The sequence below is a fragment of the Lepus europaeus genome, chromosome 11 (genome assembly GCF_033115175.1).
Source record: "Lepus europaeus isolate LE1 chromosome 11, mLepTim1.pri, whole genome shotgun sequence".
Classification (NCBI taxonomy): Eukaryota; Metazoa; Chordata; class Mammalia; order Lagomorpha; family Leporidae; genus Lepus; species Lepus europaeus.
Window position 1 is genome coordinate 50,210,809 of NC_084837.1, and position 17,657 is coordinate 50,228,465.

General features: G+C 56.6%; 1 protein-coding gene across 1 annotated transcript; it reads left to right on the top strand.

The window, feature by feature from the left end:
- The first annotated feature begins 888 nt into the window (after positions 1 to 888).
- On the top strand, positions 889 to 16,368 carry TGM1 (transglutaminase 1). Its single transcript, XM_062204636.1, has 14 exons — positions 889 to 1,246; positions 1,385 to 1,573; positions 2,414 to 2,662; positions 2,911 to 3,029; positions 3,137 to 3,244; positions 3,661 to 3,835; positions 4,227 to 4,365; positions 4,503 to 4,606; positions 8,623 to 8,711; positions 9,199 to 9,352; positions 9,463 to 9,744; positions 9,876 to 10,036; positions 10,406 to 10,542; positions 15,466 to 16,368. Exons 1-14 carry the CDS (start codon positions 889 to 891, stop codon positions 15,689 to 15,691), a joined length of 2,490 nt encoding a protein of 829 aa, XP_062060620.1. The 3' UTR covers positions 15,692 to 16,368.
- Positions 16,369 to 17,657: the final 1,289 nt, after the last annotated feature.

Genomic DNA, 17,657 nt, shown 5'->3' on the forward strand with positions numbered 1-17,657 from the left:
AGAGCACGTCCCCGCCTGGGGATGGAGCAACTGAGCTTCCCCTTCTTCCCAGCACCTCGGCCCCGCCCTCCCCGCCCCTCATAAACCACCTCCCGGGCCCGCCCCACACCTTCCACTTGCGCGGCGGCGTCCGGCCTGTCCAGCCGATCCATCAGTCCCGACCTAAGCGGCCGGGCAGGGACTCCGTGCTGCCGTCAACACCGCTGCCAGGTGAGGGGCTCCGACAGTTACTGCGGGTGCTGAGCCCCCCCGCTGCCGAGGGCCCCAGAAAGGTGGAGTGCGGGCCTGTCGGTACCTGTCTGGGACTCCGCTGTCCTGGAACCCAGCCGGTCTCTCTGCACCTGCTGGGCCACACCCCTTGCGGCAGCCCTGTGTGGGGTTTGCCCTATGAGAGGGAAGCCAAGGACCCCAGGCCTCCCACAGCACCTGCATGTCTTGTGGGAAGCCTTGACATGGGGGAGAGGGGTATCTGCTAAGAAATGGGTGGGAAAGGCAGCTGGGACCTCTAGACTGAGGAGTTGGCAGGTGCAGGGCCCCTGCCTGGGGTGCTGCACGCGCACTCTGCTCTGAGTGGCCATATACATCCAGGGGACAACATGCCCCTCCTGCGTCCCTGAGTGGGTCTCTCCTTGGGGCATCTGGGTTTGGAATGTGGTAGAGGGGCAGGCAAGGCTGTTCTCTGCAGTGTGGGAAGCTTTCTCTGGGTGAGTCTGAATGCAGTCTTTGGGGGGAAGGTCTGGGTCACGCTCAGATAGTCTCGGCCATCTGGCTGGGGCTGAATTGGCAGCATAGATGGAGGGCTTCTGGGGGCGCTGGTGGGGGCGTCCTGGGTAAAGGTGGTCTGCCCTGAGATGCTGCCCCCCCCCCCATCTCTCCCTGGCAGGCAGGATGGATGGTCCTCGCTCCGACATGAGCCGCTCTGACATGAACCGCTCTGACATGAGCCGATCTGACATGGGCCGCTCCGACATAGGCCGCTGGCGTGGGGGACCTCTGCAGCCCTCAGCCACGCCTTCACCAGAGCCGGAGCCCGAGCCTGAGACAGACAGAGGTTCTCGTTCTCGTGGAGGACGAGGCCGATCCTTCTGGGCTCGCTGCTGTGGCTGCTGCTCCTGCCGGAATGCGGCGGATGACGACTGGGGGCCTGAGCCCTCTGGCTCCAGGGGTCGGGGGTCCAGCTCTCGGGGCGGAAGGCCTGACTCCCGGGGCGGCGGTGTAAATGCAGCTGGAGATGGCACCATCCGAGGTGAGGCTGGCCTGTTGGCCTTAATGGGACCTGAGACTCATCCTGGCATCCCCGGAGGGGCATGGGCGGGGATACCGGGAGGCTGATGGGGGCTTCCGGGCTCCCTGTGGGGACTGACCCTGAGATGTGGCCTTGCAGAGGGCATGCTGGTGGTGACCGGTGTGGATTTGCTGAGCTCCCGCTCGGACCAGAACCGCCGAGAGCACCACACAGACGAGTTTGAGTATGAAGAGCTGATTGTGCGCCGCGGGCAGCCTTTCTACTTAGTCCTCTTCCTGTCCCGGCCCTACGAGTCTTCCGATCGAATCGCCCTGGAGCTGCAAATCGGTCAGTGCGGCTGGGAGTGGGAAGGGGGAATGCCCTAGCCTGGAGGGAGAGGTCTCCAGGCTCCTCCCTTGCCCAGTCCTCACCTCTGTGGGAGCGTGCCCTGGGGAGGGTCTTGGTGTCGCCATCTTTCCTGCCTCTGTAGGTCCTTCTTCCTAGGTCTGCTGCCTTTACCCAGGGTGTGGCTGGCTCTGCATTCTCTCGTTCTGTCTCTCTCTCTGTCCCCATTGCCCAGGGCAGGTGCCTCTCTCACTGCGTTGTTTGGTGGCCGTTGACTGCCCAGCCTGGTGATTATGCAGCTGCCGGGGGCGGGCGACTCCTCTCACCCTTTGATTAGGACCTAACCTTGCCCACCCCAGCCTCTAATTTTCTGGGTACCCCCACCACCTCCACCAGGGGTGCCCTGGGCCCTGGGAGCTGCAGCCCCAGAGACTGGTGGGGATTGGCCTTCAGGCCTGGACTGCACGTTCACAGAGGGCAAGAGAGGTCTGCCCCAGCCAGGACCCAGCTCTGCTGCTCCAGCCCAGGCACTGGGGCAGCCAGACAGGCAGAGGGTGACGCGGGCCCTGGGCTCTCCTCTGTACCTCTGGGTTTAGTGTCAGGGGAACAGGTTTGGGGTGTTGCACTGGGAGTCTGCCCTGACACGTGGGCAGGCACTGGGTGGATACAGGGCTGCGTGGAGGGAGATGGTCACAGACTAAGGCGATGGCCCAACTCAGGGACACACACACACACACACACACTGGCTCCTCGGCATTTTGGGTGGGGCTGGGAGAAGTCCCAGGCCCCATCCTCTCTCCTAAGGGAGGCTTCATCAGCTAATTACTGCTTTCCCCGCTCTAGGAAACAACCCCGAGGTGGGCAAGGGCACCCACGTGATCATCCCAGTAGGCAAGGGGGGCAGCGGAGGCTGGAAGGCCCAGGTGACCAAGGCCAGCGGGCAGACTCTGAACCTGCGGGTCCACACCCCCCCCAGCGCCATCATTGGCAAATTTCAGTTCACCGTCCGCACACGCACAGAGGCAGGGGAGTTCCAGCTGCCCTTTGACCCCCGCAATGAAATCTACATCCTTTTCAATCCCTGGTGTCCAGGTGAGCCAGCTAGGGTCAGGGACAGAGGGTGGGCAGGGCCCCGGGGCTGGTTGCCTGGCTGCCTGGTCCTACAAGAAGCCAGCCTCCCATCGTCCAGGGTAGGGAGGTGACCAGCTCAAAGTCACAGCCTGCTAGAGGAAACTGTCATTCTCCTCTGTGGACGTGAGTCCTGGAGAACTGACCACAGGGCAGGTGGGGCCCAGGGCGGGAGCTCGAGGTCACCAGCTGTGTGTGTTCTGGGCACACAGAGGACATCGTGTATGTGGACCACGAGGACTGGCGGCAGGAATATGTGCTGAATGAGTCTGGGAGAATTTATTATGGGACTGAAGCGCAGATTGGCGAGCGGACCTGGAACTATGGCCAGGTATGGTTGGCCAGGGTCACTCCAGGGCAGCTGGAGGTAGAGGGGTGGGGCCAAGGGTCTGAGCCCTGACGCAGTGAACAGACCCCTGTCTGCCTCCCTCCTCCCAGTTTGACCATGGGGTGCTGGATGCCTGCCTGTACATCCTGGACCGGCGGGGGATGCCCTACGGAGGCCGTGGGGACCCAGTCAGTGTCTCGCGGGTCATCTCTGCCATGGTGAGCACCTTCCATTCTCAGTTTGTCTGTCCTCCACCCCCACCCCCGCGCTGCGAGGGTGCTGCTCTACTTGGAGTCCTACAGGCTCTCAGCCCTGACCCTGCCCTCCCAAAGGGTGTTGCAGGAAGGGTCTCCCTCCTCCCCTCTCCTGCCTGCTCCCCACCCTTCCTGGCTTCTGTCCTAGCTCCTGTGGAATGTAGGACCAAACCCCAAACTTGGCACACCCAAGATTCACATTCCTGTGTCAGCTCAGGGTGGGAGGGGGAGAGATGGCTCCAGGGAGGAGTGGGTGGGGCTCAGGCTGATGTCCAGATCCTCCAGCATTTAGGGATGAGGGTTGGTTGCAGGGTCAGGGGCTGGGCCAGGGACCCAACCAGGCCCTGAGCCCTTCCCCTCCCCCATCCCGTCCTGGGCAGGTGAACTCCCTGGATGACAATGGAGTCCTCATTGGGAACTGGTCTGGCGATTACTCTCGAGGCACCAACCCCTCAGCGTGGGTGGGCAGCGTGGAGATCCTGCTTAGCTACCTCCGCACCGGCTACTCCGTCCCCTATGGCCAGTGCTGGGTCTTTGCTGGTGTGACCACCACAGGTAGTGGAGGGACCAGGGCAGGAGTGGCCTGGGCCCTGGAAGGGGCAGGGAGGGAAGCCAGGCTCCATTTTCACTCCACCCGGCCCAGCTGTGGCTACCATGCAGGAAGCAGATGAGGGTGGGTGGTTGGCTGGCCTTAATTATCATTAATTAGTGTTAATAACAAAGAGGCCTAAGGGAGAGGAGGGAGAAGGGACAGGCAGAGCCTGAGCCCTGCAGGTGGCCTGACTTCCCCTTACCCCATGTGTGCTGTGGTCCAGAGGCCTCTGGACCCTGCGTCCCTGACCGTGGTGAGCCAGGCCCAGCTTGGCAACTCCAGTTGCCCTCTGATGTCCTCGACCTGAAGCCTCATCTGCCCCTGTCCCCGTGTGAACCACAATCCCCTCCGCAGTGCTGCGCTGCCTGGGCCTTGCCACCCGGACTGTCACCAACTTCAATTCTGCGCACGACACAGACACGTCCCTCACCATGGACATCTACTTTGATGAGAACATGAAGCCGCTCGAGCACCTGAACCGTGACTCTGTTTGGTGAGGCTGGGGCCGGGGTTGGCCTGCCCATCCATGCCCAGGGACAGTGACCTGGATATGGAGGGAGGGACTGTGCCGGGTGCTGGGGAGGCCTGGACGGAAGTCTCAGACCCAGCCCTCCTTCCATGTCCACTCAGGAACTTCCACGTGTGGAATGATTGCTGGATGAAGAGGCCAGATCTGCCATCAGGCTTCGATGGGTGGCAGGTTGTGGACGCCACACCCCAGGAGACCAGCAGTGGTGAGACTGGACCCTGGCTCCTGCACCCCACCTGACCCCCTCCTACGTCTCCCTGACCTGGGTAGTAAACTCCAGAGTGTTGGTGCTGGCCTGGGCCTGAGAACCAAGTCCTTTAACCACACAGTTCCTTATCTACTGAACCAGCGTGTGGCCATTGGTGTATTGTAACTTTTTAAAATTTAACATTTGTTTATTTATTAGAGATATGGGGCAGGGAGGAGGGGAGTGTCCATCTGCTAGTTCTGTCCCCAAATACCTGAAACAGCCAGAGCTGGGCAAGGCCCAAACCAGAAGCCAGAAACTCAACGCAGGTCACTCCCCTGGGTTGCAGGGACCCAACCACTTGAGCCCTTAGCTGCTGCTTCCTAGCATGCACATTAACAGGAAGCAGGGAGGGAGAGCAGAGCCAGGACCTGAGCACAGCCATTACAATGCAGGATCCCAAGTGGCATCTTAGTTGCTGTGCAAAGTGCCTGTCCCATCACCTGTTTATATAACTGTGTTTGCTTGAGTTTTAGTTATTTATTTATTTTAAAAAGATTTATTTATTTGAAAGTCAGAGTTACACAGAGAGAGGAGAGGCAGAGAGAGAGAGAGGTCTTCCATCCGCTGGTTGACTCCCCAGTTGGCCACAATGGCCAGAGCTGTGCCAATCCGAAGCCAGGAGCCAGGAACTTCTTCTGGGTCTTCCATGTGGGTGCAGGGGCCCAAGGACTTGGGCCATCTTCTACTGCTTTCCCAGGCCATAGCAGTAAGCTGAATGGGAAGTGCAGCAACTGGGACTCGAACTGGCACCCATACGGGATTCTGGCACTGCAGGCGGCGGCTTTACCCACTGCGCCACAGCGCCGACCCCCTGAATTTTATTTATTTATAATGGCTTATTTGACTCACTCATAATGGCTAACATACTCAGATGGTTGAAGAGTAAAAAGATTCCAGAGTATTCAGTGAGAAGTTCCCCTACCTGATTAATCTACCACTGTGATTTCTTTGTTACTGATGTGTCCTAGAGATAACCAATTGCAGAACCTTTTATTTATATATTTTTAAAAATGTTTACCTACTTATTTTCATAGTATTTGAAAGGTAGAGACAGAGGGAGATCTTCCATTTGCTCGTTCACGTCTCCAAAGGCTCACAACAGGCCTGGGCCAGGCTGAATCCAGGCACCCAGAATTCAGCCTGGGTCTCCCATGTGGGTGCCAGGGACCCATCACTCAGACCATCATCAACGGCCTCCCAGGAGGTGCGTTAGCAGAAAGCTGGGCCAGAGCAGAGTCTAAATATTTTAAAGCTTAAAAACTCATTATTATTATAAGTAATACTTGCTTCAAAGGAAGGGGAAATTTTAGAATTAAATAACATAACAGTAGGAATTTCCTATTCTCTCTCAGGGTTTTTTTAAGTAAATTCCTAGGTCTCACCCCAGATCTGATACATTGGATTTTCCAGAGGTAGATTCTTCTAGAAATCTAAGATTTTGAAAGTTCCCCTGGTGATTCATTTTTTTTAAGGTTTATTTTATTTATTTGAAAGGCAGAGTTACAGAGAGATCTTTCATCTCCTAGTTCACTCTCCAAATGACCATAACAGCCAGGGCTGGGCCAGGCCAAAGCCAGGAGCCAAGAGTTTGATCCAGTACAGGTGCCCAAGCATTTGGGCCATCCTTCGTTGTTTTCGCAGGCATATTAGCAGGGAGCTAGATTGGAAGTGGAGCAGCTGGGCTTCAACTGGCGCCCAGATGGGATGCTGGCGTTGCAGACTGAAGCTTAACCTGCTCAACTCTCCCATGCTCTCAACTTTCACCCAGTTTCTCTCCTGTCTATTCCGTTGTTCACTCTGAGTTATGTACACAGAAAAATCAGGGATCAGATGGCATCAAAGATAATAGCCCCCATAACCCAGCCTTGAGATATAATCACGGTTGACATAACCAGCCAGGCTTTTCCTCTGGGCTCATACATATTTCTGCAAACAGTAAACCCATACCCTCTGCTTCCCCTCCCGCCTCGACACTCTGCCCCAGGCAGCCAGGCCAGCCCCCTCCGGCCACCTGCCTCACAGCCTCTCCCCTCACCTAGCCTGCATTCCTCCTCTGCTCTCTCTCTCTTTTTTTTTTTTTTTTTTTGACAGGCAGAGTGGATAGTGAGAGAGACAGAGACAGAGAGAAAGGTCTTCCTTTTTGCCGTTGGTTCACCCCCCAATGGCTGCTGCGGCCGGCACATCTCGCTGATCCGAGGCCAGGAGCCAGGTGCTTCTCCTGGTCTCCCATGGGGTGCAGGGCCCAAGCACTTGGGCCATCCTCCACTGCCTTCCCGGGCCATAGCAGAGAGCTGGCCTGGAAGAGGGGCAACCGGGACAGAATCCGGTGCCCCAACCGGGACTAGAACCCAGTGTGCCGGCGCCGCAAGGCGGAGGATTAGCCTGTTAAGCCACGGCGCCGGCCCTCCTCTGCTCTCTTGACTGCCTCCTTCCTTTCAGTCTGTGTGAACAGGACCCCTGAGCTGTAACACCGGGTGACGCCCACAGTGCTAGAACAGCCTGGCTCAACACTAGGAGATCTGAGTTGTTTTTCTTTTCTTTTCTTTTTTTTTTTTTTTTTAAGATTTATTTATTTATTTGAAAGGCAGAGTTAGAGAGAGAGAGAGAGAGAGAGAGAGAGAGAGAGAGATCTTCCATTTCCCAAATGGCCGTAACGGCCATGGCTGGACCACATCGAAGCCAGGAGCCAGGAACTTCTTCGAGGTCTCCCACGTGGGTGCAGGGGCCCAAGTGCTTGGGCTACCCTCTGCTGCACTCCCAGGCACATTAGCAGGGAGCTGGATTGGAAGTAGAGCAGCCAGACATGAACTGGCGCCCACATGGGATGGCAGCTTTGCAGGCGACAGCTTTACCCACTACGCCACAGCACCATGCCTGAGATCTGAGTTTTTGCCACTGCTCTGGGAAGTGGTGTTAGTGGCAGGCAGGGGGCTCTGGGACCAGCCAGGCAGGTGCTGCCTTTCAGCTGGATCACTGCTCACATGTGTAATCTTGGCAAGGAAGGGCCTTGCACCTTGGTACTTTGTTCTGAGAGTACTTCAAAAAGTCCCTGGAAAACTGAATTCTGAGATGTTTATTTTGATGCAAAAGCTGTTGAAACCCATGTGTAGGTTATTCATAATCCGCATTTTTCCACGGTCTTCTTGCCCCCTGCGATGTGATTTGGGGGTAATCTATGTGGTGTAGGATAATTGGGAGAATAAGACAAATCCCGTATCAGAGAGGGCTAGCAACGTGCCCAGCATGTAGTAGCCACTCAGTATTGACTCCCTCCACTCCCTCTGCTCCCAGCCCTCCCGTGAGGTCCTGGTACCTACATCGCTTCCCTGAGCCTGTCTCCCCATGCGTGAGAGGTCTTGGAGTTAGGCATCTTCTGAGCCGCTCTCTGTTGGATGTCTTCACCTGCTCTGACCTCTCCGGTCAGTCCATCTCTTCTAGGGACAGAAAGACTCTGCTTCCCACCTGCCCCGCCCCCCACTGCCACTCCCCAGTAAAGAGGACCCAGCAAGCTGCCAGGCCAAGAGGTTGTCTTGGATCTTTCTGGAATGGGGGTGGTGATGTCATTGCTCTCCTACCCAGTCAGCCCAACCACTGTGGACCTTGGGTTGGTCCAGATGAAGGATGGGGTCCACAGAGAGTGGACCTCCAGCTTGAGCCGGCAGAGAGCATGCCCGTGGCCTGGCTCTCCAGGCAGGCTGGTCCACAGCTCTGCTGCCTACCCCTGTCCTCTGGCAGGGCAGCCCCGGGCTGGGGGAAACGGACGGAGAGAGCCCACTAGAGCTGCTCCTTCCTTCATGTTCCCTTCCTTGGTGAGACTGGATATCCCCTGACCCTCAGTTCGGGTGAGGACTGATGGCGCTGTCCGGAGATGACAAGGCAGAGGGCCTGGGCCTGGAGGAGGGGCGGGGCCCTCTGTGACCGCTGCCCGGGGCCTGCTTGCTTCTCTCACCTCCGCCTGCCTCACTCCTTAGGCATCTTCTGCTGCGGCCCCTGCTCCGTGGAGTCCATCAAGAATGGCTTGGTCTACATGAAGTATGACACGCCCTTCATCTTCGCTGAGGTGAGGCCGTGCTCCAAGTGCCACCTCAGGCGGTGTGGACACACGAGAGCGCCCACTTCCGTCCTGGGTTCTCTGGGCCTGGCGAGCCCTGGGACCTCGGGCTGGTCACTCCACCCTACGAGTCTTAGTTTGCCACCACTGTAAAATGGTGATAATCACGGCTGCCTTGCTTCCTGCGCTCAGGATCAAAGAGATAATGGGTATGGAACTGCTTTGGAAGTCGTAAAGCCAGGGAACTAGCGTAAGGGATTACTGTTATTAATGCCAGCAGACACTGCGAGGAGCCTCCCTGGCTGGCTTCTCCCCGGCTCTGGCCTGCAGTGGCTCAGCCTGGAAAGTCTCCCCGTGGAGCTCCTCAGGAGGCTCCGCCCTTGCACTTCACTTACTACTCCAAGATCAGGGAGCAGGGGAAGGCAGGTAGAGGTGCAGCCCACCCTCTGGTTTGCCCGCCTCTGCTCACGGCTGTCTCCCTCCCCCCCCCCAACAGGTGAATAGTGACAAGGTGTACTGGCAGCGGCAGGATGATGGCAGCTTCAAGATTGTGTACGTGGAGGAGAAGGCCATTGGCACACTCATCGTCACCAAGGCTGTGAGATCCCACATGCGAGAGGACATCACCCACATCTATAAGCACCCAGAAGGTACCGTTCCCTCGGCCCAGCCAGCTCCGGGCCCCACACCGAGTGCTCCTGTTGAGCTCGTGTCCACTCCAGAGGAAGCTGGAACCTCACCCCTGACCCTCGCCCCCTAGGCTCAGATGCAGAGCGGAAGGCAGTGGAGACGGCAGCGGCCCATGGCAGCAAACCCAATGTGTACGACTCCCGGGACTCTGCGGAGGATGTGGCCATGCAGGTGGAAGCGCAGGACGCAGTGATGGGGCAGGACCTGACGGTCTCTGTGGTGCTGACCAATCGCAGCAGCAGCCGCCGCACGGTGAAGCTGCACCTCTACCTCTCCGTCACCTTCTACACCGGTGTCACCGGCTCCATCTTCAAGGAATCCAAGAAGGAAGTGGTGCTGGCAGCAGGGTCCTGTAAGTGCTCCTTGCTCGGCTCTGCCCCCTGGATGACGTAGAGACCCCAGGAGCACCCGGGAGCGCCCCCAGCGGGGAGGGCAGGCTGTATCTGGGGAAGCAGGTCTTGATGACACCCCTCTTCTCCCCAGCGGACAGCGTGACCATGCCTGTGGCCTACAAGGAGTACCGGCCACACCTCGTGGACCAAGGAGCCATGCTGCTCAATGTCTCAGGCCACGTCAAGGAGAGCGGGCAGGTGCTGGCCAAGCAGCACACGTTCCGCGTGCGCACCCCAGATCTCTCCCTCACGGTACGTGCAGCTTACTGGGGCACCAGGATGGGCCAAAGAGTAGTGACCATGGGCGGAGGGAAATCAAGGAAAGAAGAGAGGGTGCTGAGCCAGGCTGGCCAGAGGAGCCTTCTGTCGGGGAGAAAGGCCCAGGACTGGCTATGGGATGTCATCCGTAAAACAGGAACTTCATATCCCTCATTCTGTGATAGCCTTAACTGGGGAGTGGGTTGGAGCTTCCTGTCTGACGTTGGGGAGCCTTGTCTTGGGACAGAAATGTGGGGCTCAGGGAAGGGTTAATTCTAAGGGACCAGCCCCCGCTGGTGCAGCGTGTGGTCTGCATGTTTCTTGGAGTCTCTGATGTGGGTGGTGGGCCTCTTTCTCGCTCAGTTATTGGGAGCAGCTGTGGTTGGCCAGGAGTGCGAAGTCCAGATCGTCTTCAAGAACCCACTGCCCATCACCCTCACCAACGTCGTCTTCCGGCTCGAGGGCTCTGGCTTGCAGAGACCCAAGATCCTCAATGTGGGGTGAGTCTGGGCTCCCCTCCTGCACCCACTGCTGTCCTCTCTTCCTCCCAGTTTTCCTCCCTCCTTTGGTCAGGACTGCTCCGAGCAGCTAGGGTTCAGCCAGCAATCCCTTCTGACTCAGTTCACTTCCGTCCTAGCCATGTTTAAGGAGGCTGGCTGAGTGCCTCGTGCTGGGCCCAATGTCCCTGCTCAGCCTCACCATCTAATTACGGTGCTAAAACTACACGTGGGAACCATTAGTAACTCATTGCTAACATTTGCCCAGCATAAAAAAGTTGACCAGGCACTTTGAGTACTATGATCTCATTTCGAGAACTCTTTAAAGTATATTAGAGACTGTCATATGATTAAAAGCAAAGCTTTGGAACCCTAAAGACTTAGGTTCAAGTCTCAGTGCCATCACTCCCATGTGCCCCTAGGCAGGTGACTTAGCCCTTTTTATTTTTATTTATTTTTTGACAGGCAGAGTGGACAGTGAGAGAGAGAGACAGAGAGAAAGGTCTTCCTTTTGCTGTTGGTTGACCCTCCAATGGCCGCCGTGGCCAGCGCACCGCGGCCGGCGCACCGCGCTGATCCGATGGCAGGAGCCAGGTGCTTCTCCTGGTCTCCCATGGGGTACAGGGCCCAAGCACTTGGGCCATCCTCCACTGCACTTCCGGGCCATAGCAGAGAGCTGGCCTGGAAGAGGGGCAACCGGGACAGAATCCGGTGCCCCGACTGGGACTAGAACCCAGTGTGCCAGTGCCGCAAGGCGGAGGATTAGCCTAGTGAGCCGCAGCGCTGGCTGACTTAGCCCTTCTAAGCTCCAGTATTTCTGCCTGTCCACTGGGGATACCCAGAGCACCAGGGGGCTTAGCACAGTGCTTGGCACAGACTTAGTCCTCTGTTGGGTGGTGGCTCTTTTTATTATTGCCATCATCATGCCCACTTTACAGACGGGGAAGCTGGTGGCTGGCCTCACGGGGTCTCAGGGCTCACGAGGAGCAGACTGCGCTCCCCACAGAGGCATACCTCAGCCTCTTGTTGCCTGGTTTGTGCCATGAAGGCTGAGATAGCCCATGCCTAAGGTCCACAGCATCCCCCGCCTCTAGACTCCCAGCCAAGTGAAGGCACACACAGTGCTTGTGTTCCTGGGCCCGTGGCTTGAGCTCTGACACAGACTGACACAGATGCCCCCCCCCCAGCCCTCCCCAGGAAAGGGCCATAGGAAATCAGAGAAGGTCAGAGATTGACCTTTCAGCTGAGCCCTCTGCCGGCTGGGGCTGGCGCTGCCTTCTGCAGACAGAGCGACAGCCTGCGGAGGGGGTGGCTGGGGGCAAAGAGAGGCCCCCGGCTGGCCCTGCCTCTCCTCCTTCTCGCACCTCCTGGTGGTGGCCACCACTCTGCCATCAGGGCCAAAGCTGAGAAGGTTGCTCTCCCGGGAAAGCAGTGATGCCACACCAGCGGGCACATTCCTCCTGCTGCCTCGCCAGAGTGTCCGGCAGCTCTGAGAGTGGGACTGGAGATCCCCCTGCTGGCCTGCCCCTCTAGGCATGCCTGCAGATGTCTCTAGCTCGCAGTCACATGGTGATGGAGGGAGTCAGCCCCTCCCCCCCACCCCACCCCACCCCGGCTGGGAAACTCCCAGAGCTGGACTCTGCTCAGCAGCCCCATGGGGCCTTGGACTCCTGCCCCGACCTGGAGGTAGCGTGAGGCCCACTGTGCTGAGACTTGGCCACTCAGCCATGGGTTTGCCCGAGGGTCCCTTCAGTGAGCAAGAGGGTTGGATGGTGGTGTCTCAAGGCGAGTAGGGTGAGGCCCACTGTGCTGAGACCTGGCCACTCCTCAGCCATGGGGCTTGCCCGAGGGTCCCTTCAGTGAGCAAGAGGGTTGGATGGTGGTGTCTCAAGGTGAGCCCTCCTGGGATGATGGCCTGTGGCCTGCTGCGAGCCCTGGCCAAGGCCTCTAGGACGTTGGGAGCCTCCAGAGGGAAGTCCCTGGGCTGCCGGTTCACATATATTGGATTCCAAGACGGGTGTTACTTGGCCTCTCATTTGCACATCAAAGACTGTGGTATGGAACCCCATTATACCTCGAGGTGTGCCACCCCAGCCTGGTGACTGGCCACTTAATAAACATTCCAGGACTTCCTCCTCCCCGTGAGTGCTGTCCGCAGCACAGAAGCCACCAGGCAGGCCGCAAGGCTGCCCGACTCCCCCCGCCCCCGAGCCTGAATCATTCCCTCTACCAATTTCCCTTCCCAAGAGGAGGTTTAATGTGGGGGAACGGTTGATGTCATCTGAAATGAAGTGTAATTAACACGGGAAGCGAACAGGTGCGTGGTGAGGCATGCCGCTCACTGCCATGTGTGTGCCCGCATGTGTCTGCGTGTCTGTGTGTGCCCAGGTCAGGCAGGTATGTGTATCTGGTTCACGTGCCTCTGAAGAAAAGTCCAAGAGGAGTCTTTGAAAGGGTGCCACGCGCTGGCCATGCAGTTGGACAATCCAAGGACGAGCGTGGCTGGGTGCGGACGTCCTGTTATCGGGTTATAAGGGTTAGATTCTGAGATATACAGTCCAGTTATACTTTGGGTTAAATAACTTGTTGTTTTCAAAAATATTGATTCTATTTCTTTGAAAGGCCAAGTGATGGAGGGAGAGAGGTAGAGAGACAGTGAGAAAGAGATTTTCCATTTGCTGATTCACTTCACTTACGGCCACAACAACCAGGGCTGGGGTAGGACAAAGCTAGAAGCTTGAAATTCTATCTAGGACTCCCACGTGGGTGGCAGGGAGCCAGGTACTTGGGCCATCGTCTGCTGCTTTCCCAGGTGCACTAGTAGGAGCTGGATTGGAAGCAGACAGCCAGGACTCAACTGATGCACCAAAATGGGATGCTGGATGGCAGATGGTCTGCACCGCAATGCAAGCCCCTTAAATAGACTTTGGAAGGCTGATCTGAGCCTAAACAACCTTTGACCTTATAGGTATGAAAAAGTAGGTCTAATTTAAGAACACATTTCTAAGGGTTGGCATTGTGGCGCAGCGGGTTAAGCCACCTCCTACAACACCAGCATCCCTCATAGGTGCTAGTTCAAGTCCTGACTGCTCACCTCTGATCCAGCTCCCTGCTGATGGGCCTGGGAAAGCAATGGAAGATGGCCCAAGGCTCTGGGCCCCTGCCACCCACGTGAGAGACCCAGATGAAGCCTGTGGCTCCTGGCCTCAACCTGGCCCAGCCCTGCTGTTGCGGCCTTTTGGGAAGTGAACAAATAAATGGAAGATCTTTCTCTCTCAGTAACTCTCCCTTTCAAATAAAATAAATAAATCTTTTAAGAAACCACATATAACCAGTCAGCACATAATCTACCTTTTAAGTTGTAGACGTCATCTGTTGACTTCCCGTGATCATCTCTTCTGTTCTGTATCCTGCTTCCCTCCTTCCTGGAGCTCAGCAGTGCCTTCAAGGCCATCTGATCCTGTCCTCTCATTTTACTTTCACTTCTAGTTTATGGGCTAGAAAGTGAGGAACAGAGAAGCTAAGAAACCTGTCCTAAACCACACAGCTAACAAGTTGTAGAAGAAGAAGGAGCAGGTGGCCTAGGGGAACCTCTCAGAAGCAGGCTGGGAGCCAAATACTTTGCCCCATGGATGGCTCATCCTGGGAGCTGGGGGTGTGGATTTATTCCCTTGGATGACAGTGGGGACTGCACGGGGTGTGGCTCCTAAGAGGGACCCCAAAGTATGCTCGGCTGGAGCAGGAGGCCGGAGGCTGTAATGCTGTACGTGCAGTTGTGTTCAATGCATAAAATGCACCGTGCAGATGGCTGGTGGAGCTCAGAGAAGGCTGAGAATCCCTGTCCCAGGGACAGGAGGTGCTCGGGGGGCCCTCTCTGAGGAGGCGGGGTGAGCTGGGCCTTGGAGGAAGAGTGGGGAGGCAGAACAGGGAGTCTTCCTGTGAACAGCAAAGCATGATGATCAGTGGGCATGAGTTTGGGGAAGGGGAAGACATTTGGTGCTGCAGGTGGCGGGGAGGTGGGAATGGTGGTGGAGGAGGTGGTAGGGCTGAGTCAGAGGGAGCCTGGGTGTCAGGTTAGGGAGCTGGGGCCTCATTCCATAAGTACCAAGGAGTCAAGCCCTGGGAGGATTTAGTTCACCCTTGAGTGACCAGCAGAATGGAAAGGCCAGTTAGAAGCCTGGTGAAATGGTGATTCCCAGTACTGGGAACAGATTTTCAGAGATTACTGGAGGGAAAAAACGAAGACACTGAAGTGTGTGTGTCCATGCACATGCTGCCCCCCACGGCCTGGTCTCTTGGAGGGCGGGAGGGGCGGGGCACAGACCTGGGAGTGTTTGTCAATTTCAAGATGCCAGCCCTGGATCTCAGCAAGGACTTCCCTGATTCCCTGAGCAGACTTCCTCCTAATGTTTTGGTGTACTGAAATGCGCTTTTGTCCTTGGAGAGCTGATTGTGGTGGAGAGTAACTCCTCTTCTTCTTGGCAAGACAGAAAGCATTTGGCAATGCTGGGTTGAGTCTCAAAGTCTCATTGTGAAGTTTTCTTGTTCTTAGAAACCTCCGGTGAGATGGGAGTGGTCTGGTTAAGGCCAGGGCAACAGCAAGCGAGAGGAGGGAGGCCGTGGGAGGCCTCTGGGATGCAGCAGCAGGCTCTGTCCAGGTGCATGTGGGAGCAGGCAGGGAGGAGCCCCGGATGAGGGGGAGACTCCCAGCTCCGGCTGCTGTGTGGGTAGCTGCTGATCTGGCTATGTGGAGGCGGCCCTGGGGTTCAGGTTTTGTCCTGCTCTTGGGTGTGGAGATTACAGCTGAGCCTAGAATGCCTGAGTGTCTCCACCTCCAGCTCCTTCCTTCTGGGCAGCCCTGAGTCAGTCTTTACTGCTTCCCTCGCACTGGTTTCTGTAGGCCCCTGACCCTGTCTGCACCCACAGGGACATCGGGGGCAATGAGACAGTGACACTGCGCCAGACGTTCGTGCCTGTGCGACCAGGACCCCGCCAGCTCATTGCCAGCTTGGACAGCCCGCAGCTCTCTCAGGTGCATGGCGTCATCCAGGTGGATGTGGCCCCAGCCTCCGGGGGCAGGGGCTTCTTACACGCTGGAGGTGACAGTTACTCGGGAGAGACCATCCCTATGACGTCTCGAGGCGAAGCTTAGCCCTGGGCCAGGAGCAATGGGACTGGAGTCACATGAACAAGGACACTGCCCCAAGACGGGGCCCCACCTCAGAGCGGCTCCCCAGGAGCTCAGGTGGGAGAGCCAGGAACCTGCAGGGCAGAGCCAATCTTCACTCGCACTCAGTAGCATGGATGGCAATAAACTGTTTTTTTTTTTTTTTAATAAAGTCACTGTTCTGTCCATCTGTTGGTCCATGCCAGGCTGAGGAACATGGGGTCACGGTCTGTGCATTTCTGGTGGCCCTGGTTCTGAGAAGGCGGCCAGCAAGTCCACGATGGAGCCCACTCAGCAGCCCTTGAGATGGGAGCTGCTTAGTGCTGGGGGTTGGGGGAGTTCTATCTGAGTTCTATTCTATTCTGAGTTCTATCTGATCAGTCTCCACCACCACAGACCACACCTCTTGTGAAGGCCACCAGGGTGGGGCAGGACTCCCCCGTTTACAGCACCCTCTGTGGGAGAGAAGGAGCCGAGGATCCCTCTTGGTTGGGGTAGAAGTAGGCTGGGGTGCTCTGAGCAGCAACGGGAGCCTTGCAGTGTCTGCTAAACCAAAAAACATCAAATCACAAAGAAGAAAATCTTCATCCTCCCCCACAGTCAAGAAAATGCCATCAACATTGTTCTGTAGGCTGCGCCCCTCATCCGTGGGGCTGCTAGTGTGGCGTAGCGGGTTAAGTCGCTGCCTGCAGAGCCGGCATCCCATGTGGGCGCCGGCTCGAGTCCCGGCTGCTCCACTTCTGATCTGATCCCTGCTAATGTGCCTGGGAAAGCAGCAGATGTTCCAAGGGCTTGGGCCTCTGCACCCACGTGGGAGACCCAGCCGTGGCCGTTGCAGTCATTTGAGGAGTGACCCAGCAGATGGAAGAACTCTCTTTGTCTCTGTAACTCTTCCTTCCAAATAAATAAAATAAATCTTTATATTGAAGAGTTTGTGGAAAGTGGAATTAAAAGATGGTATTTTGGGGGCTGATGCCATGGCATAGCAGGTAAAGCCACTGCAGGCATCCCATAAGGGTGCTGGTTGGAGTTCCGGCTGTTCCGCTTCCGATCCAGCTCTCTGCTATGGCCTAGGAAAGCAGTGGAAGAGGCCCAAGTCCTTGGGTCCCTGCACCCACGTGGGAGACCTGGAAGAAGCCCCAGGCTCCTGGCTTTGGATTGGCCCAGATCCAGCCATTGCGGCCATTTGAGGAGTAAACCAGTGGATGGAAGACCTCTCTCTGTCTCTGCCTCTCTGTAACTCTTTCAAATAAATAAATCTTTTAAAAAATGGGTATTTTGGTGCTAAAAAAAATTGAAATACATGCATACTTTTTTCATATGTACTTTCTGTGAATTTTTTAAAGTCAACTCATCTTTGAAAACTTAAAAAAAAAAAGATTTATTATTCATTTGAATGGCAAAGCAACAGAGAGGGAGAGAGAGAGAAATAGTCCATTGCCTGGTTCGGTTCACTCCTCCAAATGGCTGCAATAGCAAGATCTGGGCCAGGCAGAACCCAGGAGGCTGGAACTCCATCCGTGTCTCACACACGGTGGGGACCCGCGGGCTTGGGCTGTCCTCTGCTGTCTTCCCAGGTGCGTTAGCAGGGAGCTAACCTGGCGCTCATATAGGACGCTGGTGGCGCAGGCCACAGCTCAACCTGCTGCACCACAATGCCAGCCCCAGTGGAGTTTTTCAAGGTCAGGTCACGTTGCTGACCAGCTCATACCCAACCCTCTGACCCCTCCCTCAGGTTGAAGAGCAGCCATAGCCCTCCCTGAGGCTCTGAACTTCAGGGCTGCTCTTTCTTCCATTTGTCCCCTACCCCGGCTCACTGTCTCCTACCTCTCTTGGTGTTTCTTGAGCCCTTCACACCCACTCCCACCTCAGGGCCTTTGCACTTGCTGTCTTCCCTGCCTGGTACACTCTTCATCTGCACAGGTGCCCTCCTCCTCCAGTGTCTCTATCT